Source organism: Artemia sp. Qi Xiang Cuo, chromosome 13 (genome assembly GCF_049724085.1).
Source record: "Artemia sp. Qi Xiang Cuo chromosome 13, ASM4972408v1, whole genome shotgun sequence".
Classification (NCBI taxonomy): domain Eukaryota; kingdom Metazoa; phylum Arthropoda; class Branchiopoda; order Anostraca; family Artemiidae; genus Artemia; species Artemia sp. Qi Xiang Cuo.
In genome coordinates, this window is record NC_142806.1 from 69,645,396 (window position 1) to 69,659,048 (window position 13,653).

Consider the following 13,653-nt stretch of genomic DNA (forward strand, 5'->3'; position numbering starts at 1 on the left):
AACAAAATATGGAATTAAAATTTGCCTATACTTACATTATACTGATGTTTAAATCATCCTAGATGAAAATGTTAGCAAAATGAGTGAACTTTTTGAGGTTTTGCATGTTCACTGTGCAAGAGCCACTCTGGGGATCAATGACTGACTGATGATCTTCAGGAAATTATTTAAGTTTAAAAATCTTATAGACTTAGATTCTGCGGATGATCAAAGCATTCTAGATGAAACGGAAGAGAAATTGCTAGATGTTTTCTTGAGAAATTAACCTATGGATTGTTTTAGGTACCCGACTGACTAGCCGTATCTCAAATAGTAGGCTCCTAAAATAACTGTGGCTCAATGACACTTTCCAGGGCTATACTAGGAGAAAGAATGAGATGGCTAGGACAACTTATGCGGATGAAGGATGACAGATTTCCAAGGAATGTCTTTGCCTGCAAACTGCCCAGGGTCAAGCAAAAAGCTGGTGGTCCCCAAATGGGGTGAGAGGTTGTCGTAATTAGAAATTTAAGGAAAAAGCAAACTTTTTGGGAGGGTGTAAAGGGGGTGGATTTGAATAGATTGAGATGGGGACACGCGTGCTTAGCTGTGGTTACCTCAGGTGGGTTCGTCCTACAGTGTTTTGTTAGTGGTAGTAGCAGTAGTATTAAAGATACTGCAAAAAAATTAGTGCTGAATTTCGTTAAATTTTTAAATAAATAAAATTACTAACTTATAATATAAAAGTGCTATTTCTTTAACATTTTATTTCAAATATTAATTTAAATAAATATCTGAGGCTGAACAGCCACTAGTCAGTAAAGTGATCACGTTGTTATAAGCTGTCGCAGGATTTGGTTAGCCTAAAAGGATTTAAGGAACAGGATTTAAGAGAGACCTGATGAGAGGAGGGGCTCTAAAGTTTAGATTCATACACATTTAATCAAAATTGAAAACATCAAAAGTCACTGAACCAATAAATGCCTCTGCAACTAACCAAATGAAATTATATTCACAAGAAGACCGTTAGAAGTGCAATATCGCCCATTAGTAAAAAGCACAAGATCAGGGTTCAAATAAATACTCCACACACAGTAGGTATTTTAAAATATTAGTTTGTTCTTCTTTTGTCCTATTTTTTGTCATACTGTCCTATCTTTAGATCCTTTATTATTTTTCTGCGGATGAAGGATGACAGATTTCCGAAGATTGTACCTCTCAACCAACCGTCTAGGGCTAAACTGAAAGCAGGTTGTCTCCGGTTCGAGTGGGAAGATGTCGTAAATAAAAATTTAAAGGAAATAAAAACTTCCTGGGATGGTGTAAAGAGGGAGAATTTTAAAAGATTAGGATGGAGGAGGAGCGTGCGTGGCTGTGTTGGGGCCAAGTGGCCTGCTGCTGCGGTAAGTTTTTAGTAGTAGTAGTATTAGTAGTTTACTATTTTTAAATTTATTATGGTTAAAACTTTTTTTCTTCTTTACGCTTATGATGTGTGGTTGCGTAAAGGCAAAATACTCATTTGATTGTTGTTCTACGTCCTCTTACGTGCCATTATTTTCAATATTTACTGCTTTGGTTGTGTCAGGGCAAGCCAGTCCGACTTTAGATCCTTAGATTTGCATTAATCTCACAGTCTGTTCTTCTAGTTCAGTATATCAGAGGCAACACTGTAGCGTTCCCTATAGTAAAGGCCATGCGGCTCCAATGTTTTATTATTATTATTTATTATTTTTTTTTCCCAGAGGCACTTCTTACGGAAAGGGTCGTCGTATAAGCTTCAAAGGGGGCTCACTCGACTGGATATCAAAAGATCTAGTGTCCTTTTTAATATTCTACAGTGATAGGAGGGCAAATAGCCCCCCCCCCAAGCCCACCATTCCCCAAAATACCTCCCATCAAAATTTTGAGATTGCCATTTTGTTCAGCATAGTTGATTTCCAAATAGAAAATATATTTTTTTGGAGGACACTCCCCCACAAAGGCCTCAGGGCAAGGGTTTTAAGTTATGCCCTGGGGGAATATAAGGTTTTTAGAGAAGGTGATGTCGTAGAAACTTCAAAACAGGCTCATTCGTTTGGAAATTAAAGAGCTAGTACCCTTTTTAATAGTCGAAAGTGATTGGAGCGTAACTTGCCCCCCGCCCCCCCCACGCACATCATTTCCCCAAAAACATCCAATCAAAATTTTCAGATAGCCATTTTGTTCAGCGTAGTTGATTTCCAGATAGAAAATATATTTTTGAGGAGGACACTCCCCCACAACCCTCAGGGCACGGGTTTTAAGTTATGCCCTGGGGGCATATAAGGTTTTTATAGAGGGCGTTGTCGTAGAAACTTCAAAACAGAGTCATTCGATTGGAAATTAAAGGGCTAGTGCTCTTTTTAATAGTCGAAAGTGATTGGAGTGCAACTAGCCCCCCACGCCCATCTTTTCCCCAATCACATCCAATCAAAATTTTGAGATAGCCATTTTGTTCAGCGTAGTTGATTTCCTCATAGAAAATATGTTTTTAAGGAGGACACTCCCCCAGAACCTTCAGGGCAAGGGTTTTAAGATATGCCCTGAGGGCATATAAGGTTTTTATAGAAGGCGTTGTCGTAGAAACTTCAAAAAAGGCTCATTCAATTGGAAATTCAAAGGGATAGTGCCCTTTTTATTAGTCGAGAGTGATTGGAGGGCAACTAGCCCCCTCCCCCCACGCCCATCATTCCCCCAATCACATCTAATCGAAATTTTGACATAGCCACTTTGCTTAGCGTAGTTGATTTTCACATAGAAAACATGTTTTTGAGGAGGACAATCCCCCACAACCCTCAGGGCAAGGGTTTTAAGTTATGCCCTGGGGGCATATAAGGTTTTTATAGAAGGCGTCGTCATAGAAACTTCAAAAATGGCTCATTCGATTGGAAATTCAAAGGGATAGTACCTTTTTTAATAGTCAAAAGTGATTGGAGGGCTACTAGTCCCCCCCCCCTAGGCCCATCATTCCCCAAACACATCCAATCAAAATTTTGAGATAGCCATTTTTGTTAAGCGTAGTGGATTTCCAGATTGAAAATATATTTTTGAGGAGGACACACCCCATGACCCTCAGGGCAAGGGTTTTAAGTTATGTCCTGGGGGCATATGAGGTTTTTATAGATGACGTTGTCATAGAAACTTCCAAACAGGCCCATTCAATTGGAAACTAAAAGGCTAGTGCCCTTTTTAATAGTCGAAAGTGATTGGAGGGCAACTAGCCCCCCCACGCCCATCATTTCCCCAAACACATCAAATCAAACTTGTGAGATAGCCATTTTGTTCAGTGTAGTTGATTTCCAGGTAGAAAATATGGTATTGAGGAGGACACTCCCCCACAACCCTCAGGGCAAGAGTTTTAAGTTATGCCCTGGGGGCATATAAGGTTTTTATAGAAGGCGTTGTCGTAGAAACTTCAAAACAGGCACATTTAATTGGAAATTCAAAGGGCTAGTGCCCTTTTTATAGTCGAAAGTGAATGGAGGGCAACTAGACCCCCCCACTCCTATCATTCTCCCAAACACATCCAATCAAAATTTTGAGATAGCCATTTTGTTCAGCGTAGTTGATTTCCAGATAGAAAATATGTTTTTGAGGAGGAAAATCCCCCACAGCCCTCAGGACAAGGGTTTTAATTTATGCCCTGGGGGCATATAAGGTTTTTATAGAAGACAGTGTCGTAGAAACTTGTCGTAGAACCGTGGCGGTGTCGCCTCATTCGATTGGAAATTCCGAGGACTAGTGTCTTTTGTTATAGTCGATAGTGATTTGAGGGCAACTAACCCCCCTCTCACGCCCACCTTTTCCCCAAACACATTCAATCAAAATTTTAAGACAGCCATTTCATTAAACGTAGTTTTAAGTTTTGGAAATAATTTTTTTGGGGATTACAGCTCCCCCAAAGCCCTCAGGGCAAGGGTTGTAATTTAAGGCTTCTCCGAATCCTTCATATTATTTTTATAGAAGGGGTGCTCGTATAAACTTTAGAGAGGGCTCATTTGATTGAAAATTGAAAGTTCTTGTTCACTTTTTAAGAGTCAAAAGAGATTGAAGGGCAGCTAGCCCCTCTCCCTCCTCCACGCCCTAAATGCAACAGGTAAAAATTTTGAGATAGAAATTTTGTTAAAATAGTTCAAAGTTCTGATAACAAAAAACTCCGGTGTCGACACAGCCCACCAGGGCCCAGGGGTAGGCGTTGTAAGTTATGCCCTGGGGCATAACTTATTAAGGGGGGTTTATAACTTATGGGAAGGGTTTTTGTATGGGAAGAACAGATAGGAAATCTATTATAATTATCCAATTATAAGGTTAAAATACATACTCTGTGATAGATGCAAAATTGCTTTGCACACAAATTCCTATTAAGGTCAATTCCAAACAGTCGTGATCCCTTTGTGTCAGCAAGTGAAATGGTCTAAACCCCCTTATTGGAGCTATGTTTTCAATCCATTCAATGTTGTCAATCAATGTCCACAAGTTATGCAAGCTGTCTATTGTTCATATATAAGGTTTTTATCAAAGAGGCAATCGTATAGACTTTGAAAAAAACCTCATTCGATTTAAATTGAAAGTTATAGATCTGTTTTTTAAAGTCGAGAATAATCGGACAGTAAACCCCTCCCCCCATGCCCTAAAAACTTGAAACTTTTTGCAATCAAAAACGAACAAAAATTAATTAAAAAAAACTTTGCGAAAAATAAGTCTTTCAAAGAAAAGTAAGGGCCATTTTAAACTTAAGCTCAGGAGATACAAATACCTGTTTAAATTCAAACTCAAAACGACCAGAAATTACTATTAAAGAATAAATGAAACCCAAAACAAACAGAAATTAAATGAACAATCATAGCAAAAAAACATACAACAAGTAATCATATAAATGAATAAATAGATCTTAAAGCGAGTAATGCTTAGATTGAATATGAAAATCAAGCTTAAAACGAAAAAAAATATTTTGCTATTAAAGTATAAAGGAAACTTAAAACGAACAGAAATTAAATAAACAATCAATGCGAACAAACATACAATATATATTAATGTAAATGAATAAATAAATCTTAAAACGAGTGAAGCTAAAATTGAATACGCAAATCAAGTTTGAATCGAATAAAAATAACTACAAACAAGAGTTTGGGTATCGTCTTACTGCAAAAGCCTAAAACCTACTACGTCATTGGCGCTTTACTGAAAACGAATTATATTACAAATGTTTTCTTTTGTACTTAATATTGAAAATAAATGTTAAAATTACAGTGAAATTTTGAACTGATGAGCTTATAGCAATTAATATCATTATGCATCAAATATTCAGTTTAATTTATTAGTTCTTTTCAAGATTGGTCAAGACAAATATAGTTTCACTACAAGCAAAATTTGGATACTGCCCCCTTCTTTAACTGTAAAAACCTAAAGCCTTCTGAGTCATTGGTGCTTCACTGAAAACGAGTTACTCGTATATTACAAATTTATTGTTTTCCAGTTCTTACAGCATTGAAAAGGAAAATAAAAATTACAGTGAAAAAAAAATCTTGAACTAGTGGATCTTTCAACAATCAATTACATTAAATATCATATTTTCATTTAGAATTTCTTTATACTTTCCAAAATTGTTCCAGACACAAATAGTTTTGCGATTTTTTTAACTCTGCCTTTTTTTGGAACATATCCTGTTATTTGTTATGAATACGTTTTTTGGCTTCTAGGCATTTCTATTTGAGCGGAAAACTGCACCTCAAACTTTGTGGAACGTGCATTTTCTTGCATGAAACACCAAAATATAATAAAATGTCAAGTTTCGGAGTGTTCCACCACTCGCAAGCAAGTGCCATTGGTATTTTTGAATCCGCATGGGCAATTTAGGGGGTGGAGGGTAGGCTAATTCTCGTAGCAGCCCCATTCCGTCGTGTTATGGTTCATATTTTCAACACCTGGCGTCCGGGCTATCATATAATCTACAAAGCATACAACTACCCCAAATCAGTATCAATAAATAAATGAAACCCAAAACGAACAAAAATTAAAATAAATATTAGAGCCAAACACAAAACGAGCATAAATTAATGTGAGTAGGGTTCAAAACCCCTATGCTTTCTAAAAGCCAGAACATAATTTCTACTTTACTGAAAAAAATTCAAATGAGTTTACTGAAAAAAATGTGCATTGTAAATTTAATATACATATGCTGATATTTATTCCCTAAAATCTTAATTAATTTTTGATTTCTTAAAGTTACAAAAGTGAAAATATTTCAAAGAATTGTTTTCAGTGAAGCGCCAGTGACGCAGCAGGTTTTAGGCTTCTACAGTGAGACGATACACAAACTCTTGTTTGTAGTTATTTTTATTCGATTCAAACTTGATTTGCATATTCAGTATAAGTTTCACTTGTTTTAAGATTTATTTATTCATTTACATTAATATATATTGTATGTTTGTTCGCATTGATTGTTTATTTAATTTCTGTTCGTTTTAAGTTTGCTTTGTACTTTAACAGCAAAACATTTGTTTTCGTTTTAAGCTTGATTTTCATATTCAATCTAAGCATTACTCGCTTTAAGATCTATTTACTCATTTATATTATTACTCGTTGTATCTATTTTGCTATGATTGCTTATTTAATTTCTGTTGGTTTTGGGTTTCATTTATTCTTTAATAGTAATTTCTCGTCGTTTTGAGTTTGAATTTTAACAAGTATTTGTATCTCCTGAGCTTAAGTTTAAAATGGCCTTTACTTTTCTTTGAAAAACTTATTTTTCGGAAAGTTTTTTTTTAATTAGTTCTATTTAAGAGGGAATATTTACCTTGTCGTTTTCACTTTCCAGCTTTTTATAAATTATTTCTGGAATATTTCCTTCAGTTGTTTTTTCTGCAGACACATGAATCACTTCCTCGTATCCTTTGATCAGATTGCAATTCCTCCCAACACATATAGCAGTGTCTAAGTTATCACCTGTAATAAAAAAAAAATTAACATGATGTACGCTTTGATCACAGGCAGCGCAATAGCGCATTTTCCCAAGCCCATCGTTTCCCCAAACATATTCAATCAAAATTTCGAGATGACCATTTTGTTCAGCGTAGTTTAAAGATCCGAAAATTACGTCTTTGGGAATGACACCCCCCCCACAACCCCCCGGGAAAGAGTTATGACCTGGGGGCATATAAGTAAGTTACACCCAGGGGGTATATAAGGTTTTTAGAGAAAGGGTTGTCGTATAAACTTCAGAGGGAGCTCGTTGGACTGGTAATTAGAAGTTCTAGGGATATTTTTAAGATTCAAAGTGATTGGAGGACATATACCCCCCCATCCTTTTTTAGTTTTAGACCAGGGCACTTAATATAGAAGGAGTAGTCGTAGAAACTTGGAAACGGGCTCATTTGATTAGAAATTACAAGGAATAGTGCCTTTTTTAATAGTTAAAAGTGATTAGAGGGGAACAAGCCCCCCCAAACCCATCATTTCCCTAAACACATCCAATAAAAACTTTTAGATTGGAATTTGGTTCGGTGTAGTTGAAAGGTCCGGAAACTATGTCTTTGTCCCCCACATCCCTCAGGGCAAGGGTTGTAAGTTATGCCCTTGGGGCATAACTTATAATCAGTATTCATCGCTACAAAGCTGTGTCCAGGGCTAAGGCGGGACGCAACGAATAAACTCTGCTGCCGGAGAATATTGCTGCCAGAGAATAAGGCAGGCAATCTTAATTATCGAGAATAAGCAAGCAGAAATGGAGGGGAAACAGGCCCAGCCACTTCAACCTCCGGATGCATCCGATCCCGAAGCTATTTCTCAGCTTATGCGTGAAATAAATTTCAAACTGGATTTGATCCCACAGCTCTCAATCAGCTTATCCTGCATAGTCACAAATGAATAGTTTTATTAAACAGCTAGATACAAAAAAATCATAAATTTCAAGCAATCTCGCGGAAATGAGGAACAACTTCAGGGAGTCTACACTAAAAATTGACTCATTGGAGGCAGAAATAAAGTATTATAATCTCGTTTTTTTACAGTTTCCCTGTGACTCGCTGGTCCCAGTCGAGTTTGAAGGATGAGCTATGCGAGTTTCTTAGCTGGTGCCTCCCGAACCAATAGCTTTCTCGGAGGGACATAAAGGATGCTTTGCGCCTGAGATCAGGGCCTGTAATAGTGAAGTGGCATGACTTGGAAATCAGAAATGCGGTTCTCAGGAAAATTTTGCATTGAAACAGAACGGCGCAGGGGTCACTCCGGACTACACAACGTATCAACGCGAGGCTAGAAATAATTTAAAGCTAATGCTGTCCCAAGCCCTTGAAAAAGGTCAAAATGCGCGGCTCAAAGGCGATAGGCTTATCATTGAAGGTAAAATGTACACATACGATCGTGAATGTCAAAAAATAAAAGAGATGAATGTAAGCCTCCCAATTAGGCCCCCTATTAACCCAGCGCAAAGTAACTCAGAGATCAGGGGCAAAATGTCACTAGTGTGAATGAAAGCAACCAGAACCAGACCTCAGTGCAGAATTGCCCTTCAGATCAGTCGGATTTATCTGGCAATGAAAGCGACACGAACACGATAGTTGAAAGAAACCAGCAACAGACGAGCCATCGACAAGTCGGGTTACTGGCGGTGATTGGCCACCCAGTTATAGACAATACACACCCCCGTTCAGGCAGCTACAGAGAAATCAGCCTTGACAGTACATGGATATTAATAGGCCTAGGAGTGACGATTATTGCCGGTTAGCTTTCTTCCCGAGTGATTACGGAGCCCAATAGGGTCTGAGTTTGTATCTTGGAATGTACAGGGTATAAAAATAAGTTAAGTTCTGTGGAAAGTGAGTTGTCAAATATTAGACTTTTTAGCATTAATATAAATTTGGCATTGCCCTAGTGAAACTCCAAAAGTAAGAGGTTTCAATGCGGAAAGTATATCGCGAGAGTTAGCTTTGAACATTCGTTGTTTCGGAGGCCTTGTAGAGTTGATAAAAGATGAGTCTTTCAAAAGTCATACAAAGCTGACAGGTAAATCAGAAAATGTTATTTGATATGAACCCACAACAAGCCAAGCTTCTTGGATTAATTAATTTTTCTTTACGTTTGTAATACAGTTTAGTATTAATAAAATGATGATGATGATGATGAATTAGATTAGAATGTTTAGATGGACTGTGCATTGTTATAGGATCGATTTATATTCCGGCTCAAAATAGCTAGTACCGAAATGAAGATACGTGGAATTTGTAGGAAAAAAGAGCCCATTTTGAAAATGATAGGTTGATATTAATGGGTGATTTTAATGCTTATACTAGTGATGAAGTTGAATGATGTGTTAATTCCAGGTATTCCATCAGCAGTCCCAGCCATCTACAGGATTCCCAGAGCCAGCAAGCATGGAAAAAGAAGAATAAATCAATGGGAAAGAAGGTTTTTGACACTACTACTACTACTAACAACTCATCGCAGCACCAAGCCGCCTGAGGCCATCACAGCTACGCACGCTCCTCCTCCACCCCAATCTATTCAAAGCCTCCCTTTTTACACCCGCCCACGAAGTTCCCATTTCCTTTAAATCTTTCTTTATGACTTCCTCCCACCCCAGAAGGGGACGACCTGCTTTCCGTTTAGCCCTAGATGGTTGGCCGAAAAGAACAATCTTCGGCAATCTGTCATCCTTCATCCGCACAACATGCCCTAACCACCTCAACCTTTCTTTCATTATAGACCTAGAAAGCGGTATTGAACCACATTTTTCGTATAGCCTATCGTTTGAAATACGGTCAGTCAGCCGGGTACCCAGAACAATCCTTAAGAAATTTCTCTGGAAAACATCTAGCAAATCTTCATCCGCTTTTCGGAGCGTCCATGCTTCAGAGCCATATTTGACCACTGTCATCACTGTAGCTTCTGGGATTCTAATCTTGGTTTGCAGACTTATCTTCCTATTCTTCCAGACTTTTTTTAACTGTGAAAAAACACCCTGAGCCTTGGCTATTCTATTTTTACATCTTCACTGCTCCCACCATCTTTACTAATAATACTACCAAGGTAAGTGAAGCTGCCCACCTGATCAATCTCTTCATTACCCAACGTCACCTTTTTATCTTCACTTATTCCTAGCCTTAGTGACTTAGTCTTCCTAACATTAATTTTCAAACCAATATATCTGGGGCTAAAGCAAGTTTAATTGGTTATGTTTTGGTGGATATTCACTTGGATCTGAATGACCTTAATGTGGATGCGCTTAAGCTAGTAAGATCAGACCATTTACCGGTATTTCTAGAAATTAGATCAAGGAGTACGCCCCATCGGAGGGATATTTCAAGGGAAAATCAGATATATAATAAAAATGTTAGACTTCAGATACCAAGGGAATGGTCTACAGAGAAAAAAACTTAAATTAAGTGAAGTGTTTAGAGGATGATGTAGCTATAAGGCTAAGTGAATTAGAGAAGATAAGTAACCACGATAGAGTGATAGAGGAGTTCACGGAGATTTTAAATGAAATAGCAGGCCCAGTTCTAGGATATAAAGGAGGTTGTAAGGATTTAGAATTTTTTAATGAGGAATATAGAATAAAACAAATATAACTGATTAAATAATTAGAGAATTTGAGGGATAAAGAAAAAGAGGAAAATAGACTTAGACTAGTAACAAGGTTTAAAAATGTTTTCCGGGAGTATAAACACCTTTTAAAACAGAAGAAGAGACTAGCTATTAAACAAGGTAAGGAGGAGCTGATCCAGTTTTATGAAAAGAGTGATATGTGGTCTTTCTGGAAAAGGATGAAACAAGAGGCCTTCCTAGGCCAGCCAAATGTACCTGACCCGAAAACATGGCCGACATACTACAACGACGCGGTCCAGGAAGACTATTCGTTTGATTGCTGGTTCAGCGACGAATTATCGAATACAGAGAAGGAGATCAGCCTCCCACTAAAAGACCACGATTATGATCTGATAAAACCCACATCAAACGAAGAAATCGAAGAATGCATAAGCGCCATGGAAGGTGGATCAGCACCTAGTAGCTGACGTACGTTGAATTTTTAAATCTAGAAAAGGCCTTCAACAGTATTGATAGGATTCTCCTGTGCTTAGAAGTGTTAAAGATAGGCCTACCAAGACTTTTCGTTAGGATATTAGCTGATATGTATAGAAAGACATTTGGTATAGTGAGAGTTTTAGGGAAGGGATTATCGTCGCCGTTTGAAATTAGAAAAGGAGTAAATCAGGGTAGTAATATTTTGCCTAGGCTGTTCACGTTGTATATAAATGATATTGTTGACCATTTTAAGAAGGTATGGGCCCCTACGGTGTCACTAGGGAACCTGAGATTATTTCTGTTGCGTTTTGCTGATGATGCGGTGTTGATAGGCAAGTCACCAGAGAGCTCCAGATCTTATTGAGTATAAAAGAAGAATATTTAGATAGAAAGAAACTTATTTTGAATATGAAAAAGACTGAGATTGGGGTTTTTAGAGGAATTCATGTGAATAAATATGATCAAAAGTAGAATTTTATTATAAAGGTGAAAAGTAAAAGAGAGCAAAAATTTTAAATATTTGGGAGTAACACTTTCAGCAAAAGAAGGATGGGAAGATCATGTAAAAGAGATGATTAAGAGAGGGAAAGCAGTTTCAGCTACCATTTTACGGAATTCAAGGCTTTTAAGTATTAAAGATCTAAAAATCCATAAATATGTTTTTAATTCTAAAGTTTTACCTACTACCCATTACGGAACAGAAAAAAAAATCCTTTGTTAGTTTTTGTTTTTGTTGTAGGTTTATTTAATTTTTTTTGGTGAATTAAAATAGTTGGTAAGAGAAAAAAAGAGTGAAAGGGAAGAAGAAGAGAGAAAAAAATAAGGTATTGGTATTACCTGAAAAGGTAAAAAAAGAGAAAAGAATGACGCAACAACCAGGAGGGGTACCAGAAAGGAATGTACGAACAAACACTGCGTTTATGAGCTTCGTGTCTTTCCCGGATGGAGATGTACCTTTAGAGGTACAAGTACACAGATGACTGAAACATTATGGAGTTGAAAAAGAGAACCTGATAGGTATAGAGATCAGGGCTGCGATATAGAAAAACTATGTATGTGAAGTTCACCACTTGCAACGAACTCCAGAAGTTCCTCGCTAAAACTGAAGACGGAATGTTATCATTTGATGAAAGAGTTGTATGCGTCGAAAGTTGCGAAATAAAAACCCTTTTGTGAAAATACAAAGAATACCGCTAGAAATGGAGTTGTTAGATGTCCATGAGACAATGGAAAGGAATGGTAAATTTTTCCCATGAAAACGTGAGTATTACTCTAGTGACGGAAATCTCGAAACAGCCAAAACAAGGCCAATAGCTAGCATGTGAGTAGATAAGAACATCCCTTCTTTCATTTTCGTAAATGGAATGAGAATGCGGATACGGTATGATGGCCAAATCAAAACATGCATTATATGTGATTAAACAGGACATTTAGCAGCCAGTGTTCTTTTTTCTCACAAAGGTCGTAAAGAAACATAACATACAAACCAAGTGTCCCTAATGCCCTTAATAGCCAAAGCAACGTTTGGCCGGAAAAACAACCTGCAAACCAAACAAACCTGAGACCCAAAGAAAAAGAAACTGAAGAGTAATAGATAAATGCGCTTAAGAATCAGGAAGAAAAAATAGATCGCTAAATGTAGAAAATGAAACAGCAACTCGCAAGATCGGAAAAGCGTAAAACGACCCGTGAATACAAGGACGAGCTAGAAAGAAAAAAGAAACTGGAGAAAAAAGGACAAGATACTGATAGCGAAGATGAAGAGTTCCAAGAGGCCCGCAGCAGGGAGTAGCTCATTGCCGGGAGTACTCGCTAAGGGTATGAAAAGGAACAAAAGATCGCAAAGAACAGAATCACAGACAGGGCAAGCTGAACTTTCGAGCCGACTTGAAAGTATCGAAGGTATGATCGATAGTGTGGAAGAAATCGTACAGAGCAGCAACAGCCCTTCGGCAAGCCAGGCATTGGAACTAATCGATTACGCTGAGACGCCTTTCTCGTCAGTAGAAGGATTAGAAACCAAGAAAGCAAGAACTAGAGAAAATGCAGAAGCATGGTGATAAATCAGCAAGACCTTCCAAAAAATTCGCAACTTTGAACGTAAATGGAATGCAGCAAAAAATACACAAATAATGCTAAAAGGGTATCTACTAAAAGAAAGAATAGGCTTAGTATTTATACAAGAGAACGACACAAGTACATTAAAAGGTTTAGAACCTGAATATAAGTATAAGCGTGGCGATAAGAAAAAATAGCCCCATATTTACCGAAAGATATTGAAAACATAGTTTTCCTTGGAGATTTTAACTGCATAACAGACACGCAAGATGCTATAGTACAAAGTGACAATATTTGCTTGTCACTGAAACGATTCGTGTGTGATTCAGGCTTTCTAGACGTTTGGAAAGAAAAAGTGAATCCAAGGAGTTTCACTAGGATAGGCTGGACGGCGTACGGAGGAGGAGCTAGACTCGACCGCATATACACGTCATTTGAGATCCTTCCACAAATATACAAAATTGAGAACAAAATTGTACCGTTTTCCGACCATCAAGCTGTGTTTGCCAAATTGAGAAACGACGAGAAAAAAAAAAATCTTCTTTCAGAAATTTGTCATGGAAGATGAATACTGAA

General features: G+C 37.6%; 1 protein-coding gene across 1 annotated transcript in view; it reads right to left on the reverse strand.

Annotated features, from left to right (window-relative positions):
- The window catches only part of LOC148945594 (polyamine-transporting ATPase 13A3-like), a 217,226-nt gene that overhangs the window by 45,389 nt on the left and 158,184 nt on the right, over window positions 1-13,653 (reverse strand). The window contains exon 16 of the mRNA XM_089099558.1: window positions 6,794-6,942. Within this exon, the coding sequence (XP_088955684.1) occupies window positions 6,794-6,942 (149 nt within the window). The remainder of the gene's footprint in view (window positions 1-6,793; window positions 6,943-13,653) is intronic.